Source organism: Gallus gallus, chromosome 2 (assembly GCF_016699485.2).
Source record: "Gallus gallus isolate bGalGal1 chromosome 2, bGalGal1.mat.broiler.GRCg7b, whole genome shotgun sequence".
Classification (NCBI taxonomy): domain Eukaryota; kingdom Metazoa; phylum Chordata; class Aves; order Galliformes; family Phasianidae; genus Gallus; species Gallus gallus.
Genome location: NC_052533.1, coordinates 17,627,668 through 17,640,365, shown reverse-complemented (window position 1 = coordinate 17,640,365; position 12,698 = coordinate 17,627,668). Strand labels below are relative to the sequence as shown.

At 52.2% G+C, this 12,698-nt stretch overlaps 1 protein-coding gene and 1 non-coding gene across 9 annotated transcripts in view; both read left to right on the top strand.

Annotated features, from left to right (window-relative positions):
- Window positions 1-12,698, top strand: part of SPAG6 (sperm associated antigen 6) — a 38,594-nt gene continuing 25,896 nt past the window's right edge. For 2 of the 8 annotated variants that reach the window (XM_040680805.2, NM_001199586.2), the window contains exons 1-2: window positions 3,160-3,248; window positions 3,331-3,426. In XM_040680805.2, coding sequence (XP_040536739.1) covers window positions 3,224-3,248; window positions 3,331-3,426 — 121 coding nt within the window. In that variant the 5' untranslated portion in view covers window positions 3,160-3,223. Of the gene's footprint in view, window positions 1,932-3,159; window positions 3,249-3,330; window positions 3,427-8,064; window positions 12,691-12,698 lie in introns of those variants that run through there. The other 6 variants (XM_040680802.2, XM_025147182.3, XM_046921928.1 and 3 more) reach the window with 5 other exon arrangements.
- MIR12240 (microRNA mir-12240) lies at window positions 6,672-6,732 on the top strand. Its single transcript, NR_162002.1, has one exon. It is a non-coding gene; the product is annotated as a microRNA mir-12240 (primary transcript).

Sequence of the window (12,698 nt, the reverse complement as noted above, 5' to 3'; positions counted from 1 at the left end):
GGCGAGCAGGAGCGGCGGGGCGGCACGGAGCGGGCACAGCCTCGGGACCGCGGACGGAAGGAGGCCGCCCCTGGGGCCGCGCAGACGGGGCGGGAGGCGGCCGCGCACCGCTCCGCTTCGCGCCGGCGGGGCCGCTACCGGCCGTAACGGGGCGGCCGCATCTCCGCCGACGCGGAGCGGAGCGGAGCGCGGCCTCCGCCCGGGCAGAGGCCATTTTGCGCCTGCGCAGCTCTCCCGCCTCGCGCCTGCGGAACTTCCCCCGCGCTCCGCCGGATTCGAACGGGACCCGCGCAGGACCCGCGCAGCACCGCGCACCCGGCAGCGGGGCGCCCCGTTTCCTCTCGCGAGGCGACCGCAGAGCCCGACGCCCCCGCGCCGGCCTTTCCCTCGCCACCTCCGCGCTAGGTGCTCGGGGCTCGCAGGCTGTGCAGCTGGTTTGTTGCTAGTGGCAACCACACGACAGAGATTTGCAGCTCGTTTTGCTGCCGGTGCCTCTCGTTCCACCTTCTCCCGCACACCGGCACGTCGCCGGAGGGTCCCCACCTTCCAGCCGCGGGGACAACGGTGGGGCTGGCGGACGGGGCGGGCGCCGGGCGTCGCGCGGATTTTGCGCTTCCCCCGTTCGTTTGCGAGCTGCCCGCGGCCGCAGCCCGGGGCTGGGGTGGGCGAAGCGACCGTGGGACTCCGTGGGGAGGTGCAGGCAGCGCGCGGTCCGCACCCGTAGACCCAGCGGTGGACACGAAGGGAGAGCTCGTTCCTTTCCGCTGCCCGAACAAACGCGGCTCCGGCTTTCGGTTTTGGACCGTCTAAAAATATTTATCTAGTATTATTATTGTTAGTATTTTGATGGTGCTGCGCGGGAGCGGGCGGTTCCGCAGGAAACCAGAGGTGCAACCATTCGCAGGTGGTAAAAGGGCTGAGCCCCAGCAGTTGGCATTTCCTGGCCCCATCCCGCAGGCAACCCGAAACACTCTGCCCATTTCCCATCTATTTCTCTCTCATCGTTTTTGTTCTGCCTTTGCCCACCGCGGTGGCGACGCGTCGCTCCCCACCGGCAGGAGCCGTGCGGTGGTGGAACCGCGACAAATGCTGATGTCCTCTTCGGTGAGGAAAAAAGAGATGTCCTCTTCCCAGTGCCCCGACGTCGATGCCTTCGCCCCACAGAACCACTTCGTTCCGTAGGAGGGTCCCACAAATGGAACCCGCTGCCGGGAGCGAGGGGTGGGACCGCGGGACACCGAGAGCCGCCGGGAGCCGTGAGGAACCGCGGTAGCTGAGGGAGCTGCGGGACAACCCGATGGAGTGCCTCCCGGAGCCGGGTTGGTCATGACAAAGCCGACCTGGGCTGGAAAATTAAATCATTTCTTGCAACGGTTCAAATATTTCTCTTGTAGTGTAAGACCTATCCCGGGCTGCACACCCTTCGCTCAGCGATGGAGCGTCTCATTCCCCTACAGTCAGATCATTCGTGACCCCCCATTCAGCAAGCCTAGCACCCGAACCCCGAACCGCGGGGGGAAACCCCATGGCTGTGCGCGCCGACCTTTCCCCGGCACGCCTTAAAATCTCATTTTTGCAAACCTATCTGTGCTCAGAGACGGAACGATCTGCCCGACGGGGACACTCCGTGGGAACACCCCGTGAGGACACCCCGAGGGGACATCCCGCAGCCGCCGTGAGGTGCGGCGGGACACGTCGCCTTCTTTCTGCCGGTGCCGTAATAGGAGCGGCCGCACCGCGGTACCGCCGGGCACGGGCTGTCGGGGGGCGTCAGCTGAGAGGCGACAGGCGCGGAACACCCCCGGCCGTGCCACCGCCCCGCGCCCCGGCCCTCCGGAGCCCCACGAATACTTTTACCGTCCACCGGGCCGGGGAAAAAAGCCGCGTCCCGGCGCCCTCCGGCCGCTTTTCCCGAGGAATCAAAGGCGAGGGTAAGGCACGGCCGCCAGAAAGCGGGCACGCGGTACCGAGCGGGACATTTGGCGGCCGTTCCCCCGGTCCCTGTTTATTTCTGAAGCCGACGCGGCCGCTCACGGCGACGTCACCGCCATCACTGATTTTCCGTTCTCGGTACTTTTGCGAGAACTGCGGGGACGTTTCCGCAGCCGCGTTTGCCCCCGCGGTGCCATCCGCTCCGTGCGCTGCTGCGGCCACGCAACGGCCCCGCGCGGTGCGGGGCTGCGCTGCTCCGAGCGTCGGCTTCAGTTAAACGGAGAAACGAATCGATCGGCGATCGGCGCGGCCGCTTTTGGCAAATAACCCCGCGAGCCGTTCGTCACCGTTTGTTTATTTATTTTTTTTAATTCGACTTACTTCAGAACAGAAATAAGCGCACGGCAACGTGTTCGGCAGCCGCTCCCTTCCCGACTCCGCGCGGCGATCATTTCCCCGAATATTTTTGCGACCAACGGCCCCGCCGGTCCCGTCCCACCCGCCTCGTCTCCCCGCGCCCGCTCCGTTCGTTCGCTCCCGGGGAGCGACGTCGGCGTTAAAGGCGGCGGGCAGCGCGGGGCCTTTTCTGCGGCTCCGGCCCGGATCCCGTGCGCGCACCGCCGAGCGCAGCCGGGTTTTGGGGGTTAAAACTTCGGCGACTTTCTTGCGCTCCTCCGGACTTCTCCAATGATTTTTCCCTCCCGGCTCGGAGCCGCGCGGCACAACTTTTCCCCATTACCCACCGCACGGGGCGGCCCCTCGGGGTCGGCCCGCTCCGAGCCCCGCCGGAGCAGCACGAGGCCCGCGGGGTCCCGGCGGCCGCCCTCGGGAGCTCGGGCCGGTGTCGGCGGGGGCCGCTCGGCGCGGCGCCGTCCGCAGCCCGCAGCTCGGCCGGGGCGGCTCCGCGGGGCCCCGGAGTGGCGGCAACGGGCGGAGGGAAAGAGGAAAAGAAAAAAAAGAAAGAAGAAAGAAAGAGAACCGAAAGGACCCCGCGAGAAGCACGGGGTGCTGCCGCCGCCCCGCTTTTCCCTTCTTTTCCCCCCCCTGGAGCGGCGGCACCCGCAGCAGCGAGGGCGGCGGCTGACCCCGGCCCGGCCCCGCGGGACTCCGCGCTCCGTCCGCAGCTCCGCGCACCGCGCCGGGACGGGGCGGGGGCGGGGCGGGGCGCGGCGGGAGGGGCGATGACGTCACAAGCAGCGGTTAGGCCCCGCCCCCCGCGCCGCTTCCGCCCGCCCGGTTGCCGGGGCGACGAGTACACAGCGCGGCCCTGCGCGGGCGCGCGGTCTCCGCCATGAGCCAGCGGCAGGTCCTGCAAGGTAGGCCGGGGCCGGGGCGGCGGGGCCGGGGCCGGGCGGGAGCTCGGCCGCTCACCCGCGGCCCCCGCGCTGCCGCCCGCAGTGTTCGAGCAGTACCAGCGCGCCCGGACGCACTTCGTGCAGGCGGTGGCCGAGCTGTCGGCGAGGCCGCAGAACATCGGGACGCTGCGGGACGCAGGTACGGCGCGGGGCGGGGCGCGGGGGGCGGCCGCGGGGCCCCCGGCGCGGCTCTCGGCGCTTCTCCCGGGGCCGCAGCCGTATTACGCGTTTTATTTCGGGGTCCGCCGTCCGGCCGCGGCGTCGCCGCGCCGTTTTGCTTCAAGGAAACTTTCTCAGCCCGCTCCGCTTCTTCTGCTTCCCCGCGCCTCGGCCGCAGCCCCGCGTCAGGCCCGCACCGCGGGATCCCGGCACGGCGGTGCCGCTGACGGAGCGCAGCGCGGCCGTCCCGGTGCGGGCGGTGCGGGCGGCTCCGCTGAGCGCCGCGCTGCCGCGAGTGCCCGCGTCCAAAGGGCGGCTGTGCGGAGGGCGGCCGGGGCTGCCCGCGGCTTCCTGAGCGAGCGGGGCAGAAGGAGCGGTCAGTGATGAGAGGGCTGACCGACGGCTCGGGAAGGGCTGCGCTTGGCTTACCGAGCCGTGCTGGGGAATCGGCGGCGCTTCGGTTTGCCCCGCCTGGGTTTGTAGGGTTGCGTCCCGCATCCCGTACAGCTGCCGGCATCGGCGGAGGCGCGGGGGGAGCAGGAAAACGCACGAAGAAAAGCAGTGCCGGGCGTACGTCCACCTTTCGGCTGCCGGGAACACGGCTTGCAGTGAAAGTGGTTTTGCTGAGGATCTCGTGGTTACGGAGCCGTTTACGTGGGCCTGCTGGGGCGCCTCGCTGTGCCGCTCCTTTTCCTTGCTTTTTCATCTGTTTCATCTGCTTTTCTTCTTCTTCTTCTTTATTCTTTTTCGTATTTTTGTGCCGCTGCTGTAATTTACACAAATTACCCACCTTTACCGAAGGGACGTCTCAGCCATAGGGGCAGTGTCGTTTAGGACTGACTGGTAAGAAGCAGCCTCTCCGTGCCCACCTGTAGTTGTGCTTTGCTTGCAGATAGAGCTCCCTTTCAGATGCAGCTCTTACAGCATTTAAAAAATGCAGAAAATGTCTATTTTAAGAAAGCAGTCGAAGTGCCGAGCTAATTTTACTTCCATTGTATTGCACGCACTTAAAATAGTCATTTGTAGCCCAGTGGGCAGCTTTCCTTAGCACTGCCTTGTTGCTGTGAGGAGGAAATGGTCAGTGAGAGGCCTGAGACTGTGCCTTGCTCTGCATAAGGATCCACGCTGGGGTCACGGTGTGTGAATGTGCTTCTGTGAGCCAAGGAGGATGGAAAGCAACACCCCGGTACTGAGCTGCTTTCCCATAGGGTTGGAATCGATTTTTAGTTGCTAGAAGAGAGGGAAATGTCTGCAAATACAGTCTTTCCTATTAGTACTTATTTGAGGCCCGCAAACATTTTACTCTCTCCCCCCAACCTATGCTTTTAAAACTTATAATTGAAATTACAATTAAAATGATAACCGTTATCCTGATCTGCTCTGGATATGCTAGGAACAGGCTTCAAACCTTGCTCTAAGTGACAAGTGTTTGCGTGCTGTCAGAAAGAGCCAACATGAATGGTGAGGTGCTGCTGTGACCAGCAGGTCGCTCCATGGCAGCAACTTGAGAAAGAGAAGTGTCCATCTCCACACGTATCTCTGTCGAAATCCATATATAAATGAGCTGGGGGGCTAATGTAATATTCTGCTAAAGGAAGTTAATTATTCTTTGGGAAGCTCGCTGTTTTAAGAGCGTGCAGGAAGTTTTTGCCTGCTGTCCTTTTCCGTTGGCTGTGGGAGCCTGGGGCACTTGGAGGGGTTGTCCTGTTGGATCTCAGGGGTTGTCAGGGCTTAGGTTTCTCCCAGCAGAAGCAGAAGGCAGCTCACAGTGATTTGAATTCGGACAAAACCGAGCCCTTAAAATGTGCTGTACACTACGTTTGTGTTGTTGGCTTGTATTTCTGGCATAGCCAAAACTCACGCTGGCAACTGCGAAAGATCAGTGCTCAAGGAATAAACATTCGGTTCCATTTTTAACAGTCCCTTTGACAAATACTGAGTATCTCATGAAAAAGAAATAAAGGTTTGAGACCGTTTGGTTCGTTGTGGAGGTATCTCTGGTATCAAGGTAGCACTGCACAAGACAGAAACACGTTAGTGCCGTTCTTCACCTCCCTGTGCAAGGAACAACCAGAGCAGTTCCTTTTGGAGGACTTGCTCCTGTTCCTTTTCAACAACTCTCCGTTTCTGCTGTTTTGATTTGGTTCAGTTTTGATTTGGTTCATAGCTTAAATACTGCTATGAATATTAACTGCAAGATTTGTCCTTTGAATGTTGAATTGATCGGTTGCTGGGAGAAAATTCTTTTCTAGAACTCCTAAACGTTTTCTGTTTGGTAAATGTAAGCTTGGAACAGTAACAGGCAATTCTTTTCTCAGATCTCATTTCTGGAGGGATCCTGTTGGGAGAAGCTACTCTGTCAGGAACACATTTAAACATATTCTTTAGGAATAAACCTATTCCTCTGGCAGCTGCAGCTCATCACGTTTGGTACTGGAATGCCATGTTGAGTGCTGTCTCCTCTGCGAGAAGCTGACCATGTCAGTTACAGTGGCAGATGAACCTGAGCTCTCCTTCTTGCGCTGAGATTCAGGCAGCTTTTGGTCTTTTAGAAATGTCAGGAGAACATCTGAACTGGTTCCAGTATGTTTTGAAGGCTGGTGGTCCCCGAGGGCCTAATTCTGTTTTCTTCATCTGCCTTGGCAGGTAAAACACTGCAAATCGTTCCATTAATATTATTTTAATGGAAATGTTTACTTTTCAGCTTTAATAAATGCATCGGATTAAGACTTGTATAATTCATGTATGTTCATTTTTTTGTATTCCCCCATAGTCTGAATTAAGTATTTATTTATTTTTGCATTGGAGCTTATGATGGGATCTTTGCTTTCGATGTCTAAGTTATTTAAGAGTATTACTGTAATTAAGAAACAGCTTTAGTTCAGCAATTTAGTCTTTGACCTTAAAGATACTTATCAGGTCAGCTCTTTGCCTTTCTGGGGGCTGCGGGGGTCATAGAGAAGGCTAAGTCTGAGGTGTGGAGAAAGACAGCCATACCCATGTGGTCAAGGAGCCTGGGATTTTGGTTGCTGGCATCGTGCACACCCGGCCTTCCCTCTCATTTCTGCCAGGGTTGTATTTTGAATGCCTTGGGCAGATTTCTTGCAATTTTCTGTTCCTCAGCCATGCCTACTTGCTGGCCGGCCTTCAGGGCTGTGGGAGCCAACTTCCGAAATGTCACTGCAGAGGAGGGCACTGTGGCAAACCTTTGGGCTGTGGCAGGGCTCCTCCTCCTTCATGGCCTCGTTCCTTTGCAGCTGAGGGAAGGTGCTGCGGGAGGTTGTGCTCTCCCAGCCCCAGAGCTATTCCACTGGCTGTGGGTTTTAAAAGCTGCATTCCCAGAGCTTTGGGTTGTTATAGGCATCCTTATTGGTAAGAAAAGGCTGTTCTGATTTATTTATCCTATCCAACGACATGGAGTCTTTTTGCTTTTCTCTGACCTGTGATTATTCAAATTTCATGAGGGAAAGAGAGTCTGAGGATTCTGACTGACTTTCATGTATCACCCCCCAAACAACAGCAACAACAACAACAAAACCAAACCAGCCCAAATAAAGTCTGCTATCTCCAGAGTAGTAACTGTTTGCCTGGAAACTTGGAATGAAAAAAACTTGGAATCTGCTGCTGCCCCGAGTGTGCCTTTTTCTTTTTTTCCTACCTCCTTTCCAGATAGGCAGCTGCCAGCTCTTGCTTGCTGAAAGGAAGTGCATCAGGCCTGGGCACAACAGCTCCACTTGAGGAGCGTGTTAAGGGTGATTCAGCTCCCAAGTGTGACATTCTTTGAAACAATTCTGAGTGGGAAACCGAGGATGGAAAGGGGAATCAGTCCTTGCCCGAGGTCAGGCAAGGTTATGTGGTGCAAGAGAGAGTATTTGGCAGTAATTCTCTGCTACCTTGTTTCTGAGTTGCTGGTGGGAACTCTTCCAAAACAAATCCAGTCTAACAGTCTAAACGCTTTATTTTCTAGTTAACTCCGTGTTGCTGCTGCCTTTGAATTAGACTTAATGAATTCCCTACTTCTGTCACAAAAGGCTCCTACAGAAGGTGACCAAAGAGCTCTCCTATAATTTCGGGCGCTAATGCTACTGTGCCTGCTCCATGGCCCTATTTGTGTGGGTCAGTGGTAGGGGCAGGAAGACATTGCTACAAGGCTCTTATCAATTTTCCTGCTGTACAATAGTCTCACAGATATTCAAATTGAACTCATAAAGCTGATAGAATCCTGGCACGGACCTGTTTCAGCAGAAAGGGTAGGCTTTGCTCTGGATGGGACATTCAGGAGGGAGATGAAGTGGAGGAGCTCAGCAGAGGCAGCTGCACAGGCCCTGGGGCAGGCAGCTCTGTCAGATGGGCACAGCGGTCCTTTCCAGTGCTGTCTTCAGAAGTGTACAAGGAAAGGTGCTCATCTCTGCTTCCCTGTGGGTGTTTTAATGGAGACCATCGCTAAGCAGTGGTTCTCACATTTGCAGAGTTAACTGTTCTTCTAAGTGCCACAGAGAGAAATATTTGGTTTACTGAAGATGTAAATAGCAAATGAAAACAATCTAATGAAAACTTCTCAAGCAGCTGGTCTTGCAGAGGGATCAGATTCAGAGCTGATGAATAGCAACTCAGTGCAGGGGAAGAAACTGGTTTTAGAAAATGTGGAAATTGGAGGTAAAGCTTTTAATTAAGGTCAATGCACAGTCATAATCTAGGTTTATATACGTCCCTCAGTGCTCAGTTTGATGTCAGAGTAAGGCTTGTACAGCAATAAGAATCGATTTTTCTTTTTTCTTGTTACACCAAAGCTCCTGTCATGATAATAATTTGGTCACTGTCTTTTCTCATATTCAGACATCACTCCGGGAAAACACGTTCTGCTTGAGAACCAGTACAGTTTCTATTCCTTCCTAGATCTTTTTAATCCATTCACTCTTCTATCAACTCTTCTTTAGTGTTTTCTTCAAATAGTAAATCCCACCCCACTTTTTGTCTCTATCCTCACTTTCGGTTACAACACCTAAAATAATTTGCAGTAGGACCTTTGTGCTGAAACTCAGATGTCATCAGCAAGCTTTATGTGCTTTACCCTACAGGGAAGTGACTGGCAGTGGTCATGGTGAGACATGCTGCTTGGCAGCATTTTAGAGCGTGCTAAAAAGCCTTGAGCCTGAAAAGTGAAATCTGTATCAGCTAGTCTTGAAAATGCAAATCATGTAAATCTCATACTTAGGACAACTCAAGGTGTGTGTCCATTTAAGCTGTCTAGCATGTGGTTTTACCTTTTGCAGTGACGACGTACATTGTGCAGGCTAAAAACATGCAGTGAGGTCTGGCTCTAGATCATGGGTTCCTCTGCTATAAACTGACTCTGCTCTGTTTAAATGTCACTAAAGTTTGAGACTGCCTTGAATGTGCCACCTTGGCTTTTCTAGGGACGGAACACTGCACGCTGTGATGTTGCCTTTATTCCCAACCACTCCGACAATGTGGTCCCTGTAAGAATTTCAGGAGGTGTCTGATCATGCTACTCATTAGGACAGGAGTGTCCAACGTGTTGGCCTGCCTGTTCTGCATCGAGTGAACGAGAATTGTCCTGGGCTGCATACACAAAGGTTGCTCCAAAAGTAATGCCTCCTATTTATTTCCATGGAAACCATAACCGATATCAAGAGCACAGTAACACAGTTCGACAGAGCAAATTCTCAGCTATAAAACACTATCTTTCAGTATAGTCATCACCATTAGCTGTGCATTTTCCCCAGCCATGAACAAGAGCCTGCATGCTGTACTCCTAACGATATGCACCAGTGGAGATGACCCACTGCCATTGCTGCTAAAATGCACCACCCACTGCCTCACTGTGCTCACATCCACTTGTTGGTCTCCATAAACATTCAGCAAGCATTGATGAATGCCAATGGGTGCAATGTTTTTTCATGTGGAGGAATTCAGTTCCACCCTTTTTCTTCCTATGCACTTCCATGTCAGACACCTCTCTGTCAAACTGCCCCTCTGCTGCCACCTGTCACATGGCAGCAGTGTGTAATGGAATACTGGTGGGAAGGTTCCACCACTGCTGCCATACCACCACCATCCACCTCTGGTGTTGTGGGCCAACATCATAAAATAGGAGGCATTACTTTCAGAGCAGCCTTCATAAAATATACAACATAGTTCATGAATGTAACTAATGTAACTTATTTTAATCTTTAAGATTTTTTATTAAAACAACAGCAAAAAGCAAAAAACCAAGAGCTAGTGGTATATGTGACCTTGCTTTTGTGAAACTAATGCGTCACTCCCTGGTTTGATGGCAGTGGCTGTAATCCTTAGTGAGGTCTCAAGCTGTTTGTCAGAGATTTTTTGATCAATAAGGCACGGTTGTGAAGTGAGGAATGTTTTTCTCAGTTGAGAGAGGTCTTATAAAAGTAAAGAGACACGGTCAGTTTTTTGAGTTGAATCTCTGCCTGAAGCCCCATACAATCCATCTGAAAACTCCCAGTTGCAAGTATTAAAAAAAAAAAAAAACAACTTTTTTTTTTTCCTCGCAGTTTTGAAACCTATTCCCAAATCCCTCTATTGGAACAGAAAGCATGGCTGCATGTTTTTCTTTGTTCACAGGACTGTGTTTAGCCAGTGTATGGAAATGTGAGGGCAGATGGATCTGGGCTGTGCTGCCAGCTGTGCTGGGTCGCATGCGGCCTGTGGGCTGGGTGTGCCTGCATGAGGGAGAAGGACAAGGAGATGCTTTCCTGCAGGGGATGCAGGTGACTTACTAGAAGATTAGCTCACCATAGATGATATGTGGCTTTGGCACCAACTTGAGTATCTTTCTGATTTTGATTTCACTTCTAATTTGTCCTTTCAAGGCCTTAGTCCATCCTGATATGAAGTGTAACTTACTATTGAGATCATACCTGCTGCTTGGAAGGTTCTCTGAGAGGATACCTGTACAGTGACCACATTCCTAAACAGAGATTCCTGCAAAGTGCTCAGTGAGTTCACACTGGTCCTACAGTACTGGAGGACCAGCTTCTGTCTGCTGCTGCACAGGAGGCCTTTTTCAGCCCCATGACTTCGACAGGAGTGTGAGCGGGCCCCAGCTGTACCACAGTCCTCATTCCATAGTCTCTACGTGCATGTTCAATTCATGCATGCTATGGCCGTGGCCATTTTTGGTACTTCTCTAGTGCTATTCAGACATGACAGTTTCATTTCACTTTCCCTTTTATTGTGTGTTGCTGCAAGACCTGTGGTGTTTTGACCTGCGAACATCCTGGGAGGCTGCAACCACCGCACACAGCTTGCTTGCAGCGCTGACCTTGCTAGAACAAACTCAGCAGTGTCAGCACAGCCTCCGTGGTTAGTTTTTCACTCTCACTCTTCATCCTTCTTCTTTAGAGCCTCCTATTGACTATTAAATTATTTTCTTTTCACTGGGAGTAATATGGTTTTAACTTAACATAAATGCTCTCAGTGAGAATCACCCTGCCACTTGAGTACTTTTTCCTTTTGTTCTTTTTCAGGGTGCCCTTCTATACAGAAGTATGCTATAGGTAAAATTTGCTGTAATTTCCACCCCTTTGGCCTAATACTTGCACTAATGCCCTCGACTTATCCTTGTTTCATTGTTGTCTCCTCCTAGATGTTCCAGGTGTCATCTGCCATTAGGCAGTGATCCCTCTGCTGTGGGACTTAGTAGCTTACGAGCCCTTGAGAAGGAAAGTCCTGCTTTCTTCCCTGGTCAGCCAGCTAAATCCATATCTGATGCAAACAAATGTACTGGAAAGAGCAAAGAACTGAGGCAGCTGATACGGAGGTTTTTAACTGCAGCTCTGAGTCGTTTGGCGTTCTGGTGTAGCACTTTTGCAGCTCCGTGGAGCATTGCCTTCTGGCTGAGTTATAAAGCTCAGCAGTATTAATTCATACGGCTGGCTCTTAGAGAGGCACTGCTTTCAAAGAACTGCAATACAAATAATTTTCTCTTTTCAGACCTTACAAATCATATACTTCATGTACCTGCATGTATCTTTCTTATATTTGTACTGAAAAGTCTTAGTTTAACTGTAGAAATAGCCTCTATGTACAGAGTGCTCATCCTTGGTCACCCTTGTTGCCTTTTTCTGAGTTTTTTCCAGTTCTACTCTAGGGAAGGGTATGAAATGCAGAACAGATTCATACAGCAACATAGCGATGGTCTCCAATTTGGCATCTTTTCATTTCCATATCCCTGTGTAATTCTGTGTGCATAATTATTTTCCCATGGCTGAGCAGTGAGCTGGTGTCTCCACGGAGCTGCCTATCCAGCAGTGGGGCCTTTCTCCTGAGCGGTAGCAACATGCTCAGAGTTCATCACTGTGGGATGATGGGATCGGCTTTCCTGTATGTGTTTGATTTCACTTGCTGTTTTATTTTTCCAATCACTCAGCCCCTAGTTTCTCAGTTTTCCCCGCTGACACTCCCTGGAATAACCCTTGGTTACCAGCACATGGTCTCACCTCACCTCTCGTGCCCCTTCCAGAGCACAGGTGAGTGCTGCAAGGCACATGTCCATGCACAACTCATGAGGACCTGCACTGCGACCTCCTCCCTCTTATGGCAAGAATGGAAAGTTTACACCTGCTGTTTTCTGTTGTTAGCCAAACGTTTACCTTTTTAAGCACTCTTTTGGGCTATAATTGCTAACGGTTCATGTCAGGGCTGCTTACCTCACCTATAATTTCAACAACATGAGTGTATATTGCAATATCCTCAGGATACATGAGGGTTTCATCCTCAGGATTCTTTCATGTTTAACTGATGAACTCTGGATTGCAGTAAAACACATTAATATTTATGATGTGATTAAAAGAAGAAAGAAAGATGGCACCACCAACAAACTTTAATTCTTGTATCGGGAGTGTAAGACGTCATGGCTATTGGCCCTCGAATCAATGGCAGCTTGTAATAGATGGAATGTAATTTGGGATAATTCAAGGTGGAGGTTCTTCTGGCAGGCTGGAGGAGTGACGTAGCAGTGGGAGATCACCAGAACCTCCTGATGGGATTTCCTGTACATGCTTTGTTAGCACGTGTATTTTATATATGTTTGAATATACCATATTTTTATGTGTGATTTTATTTTTTTTTATATTTCAGTTGTTTTCTACCCATGAAAAAATGAGCAGAAAAACTGCTGTGCTTCAGCAGTGCTGTCCACGTGCCAACTTCATTTCAGTGGAACACCTGCGTTTCCTACAAGCTCTCATTACCTGGAAGAGTAATTTA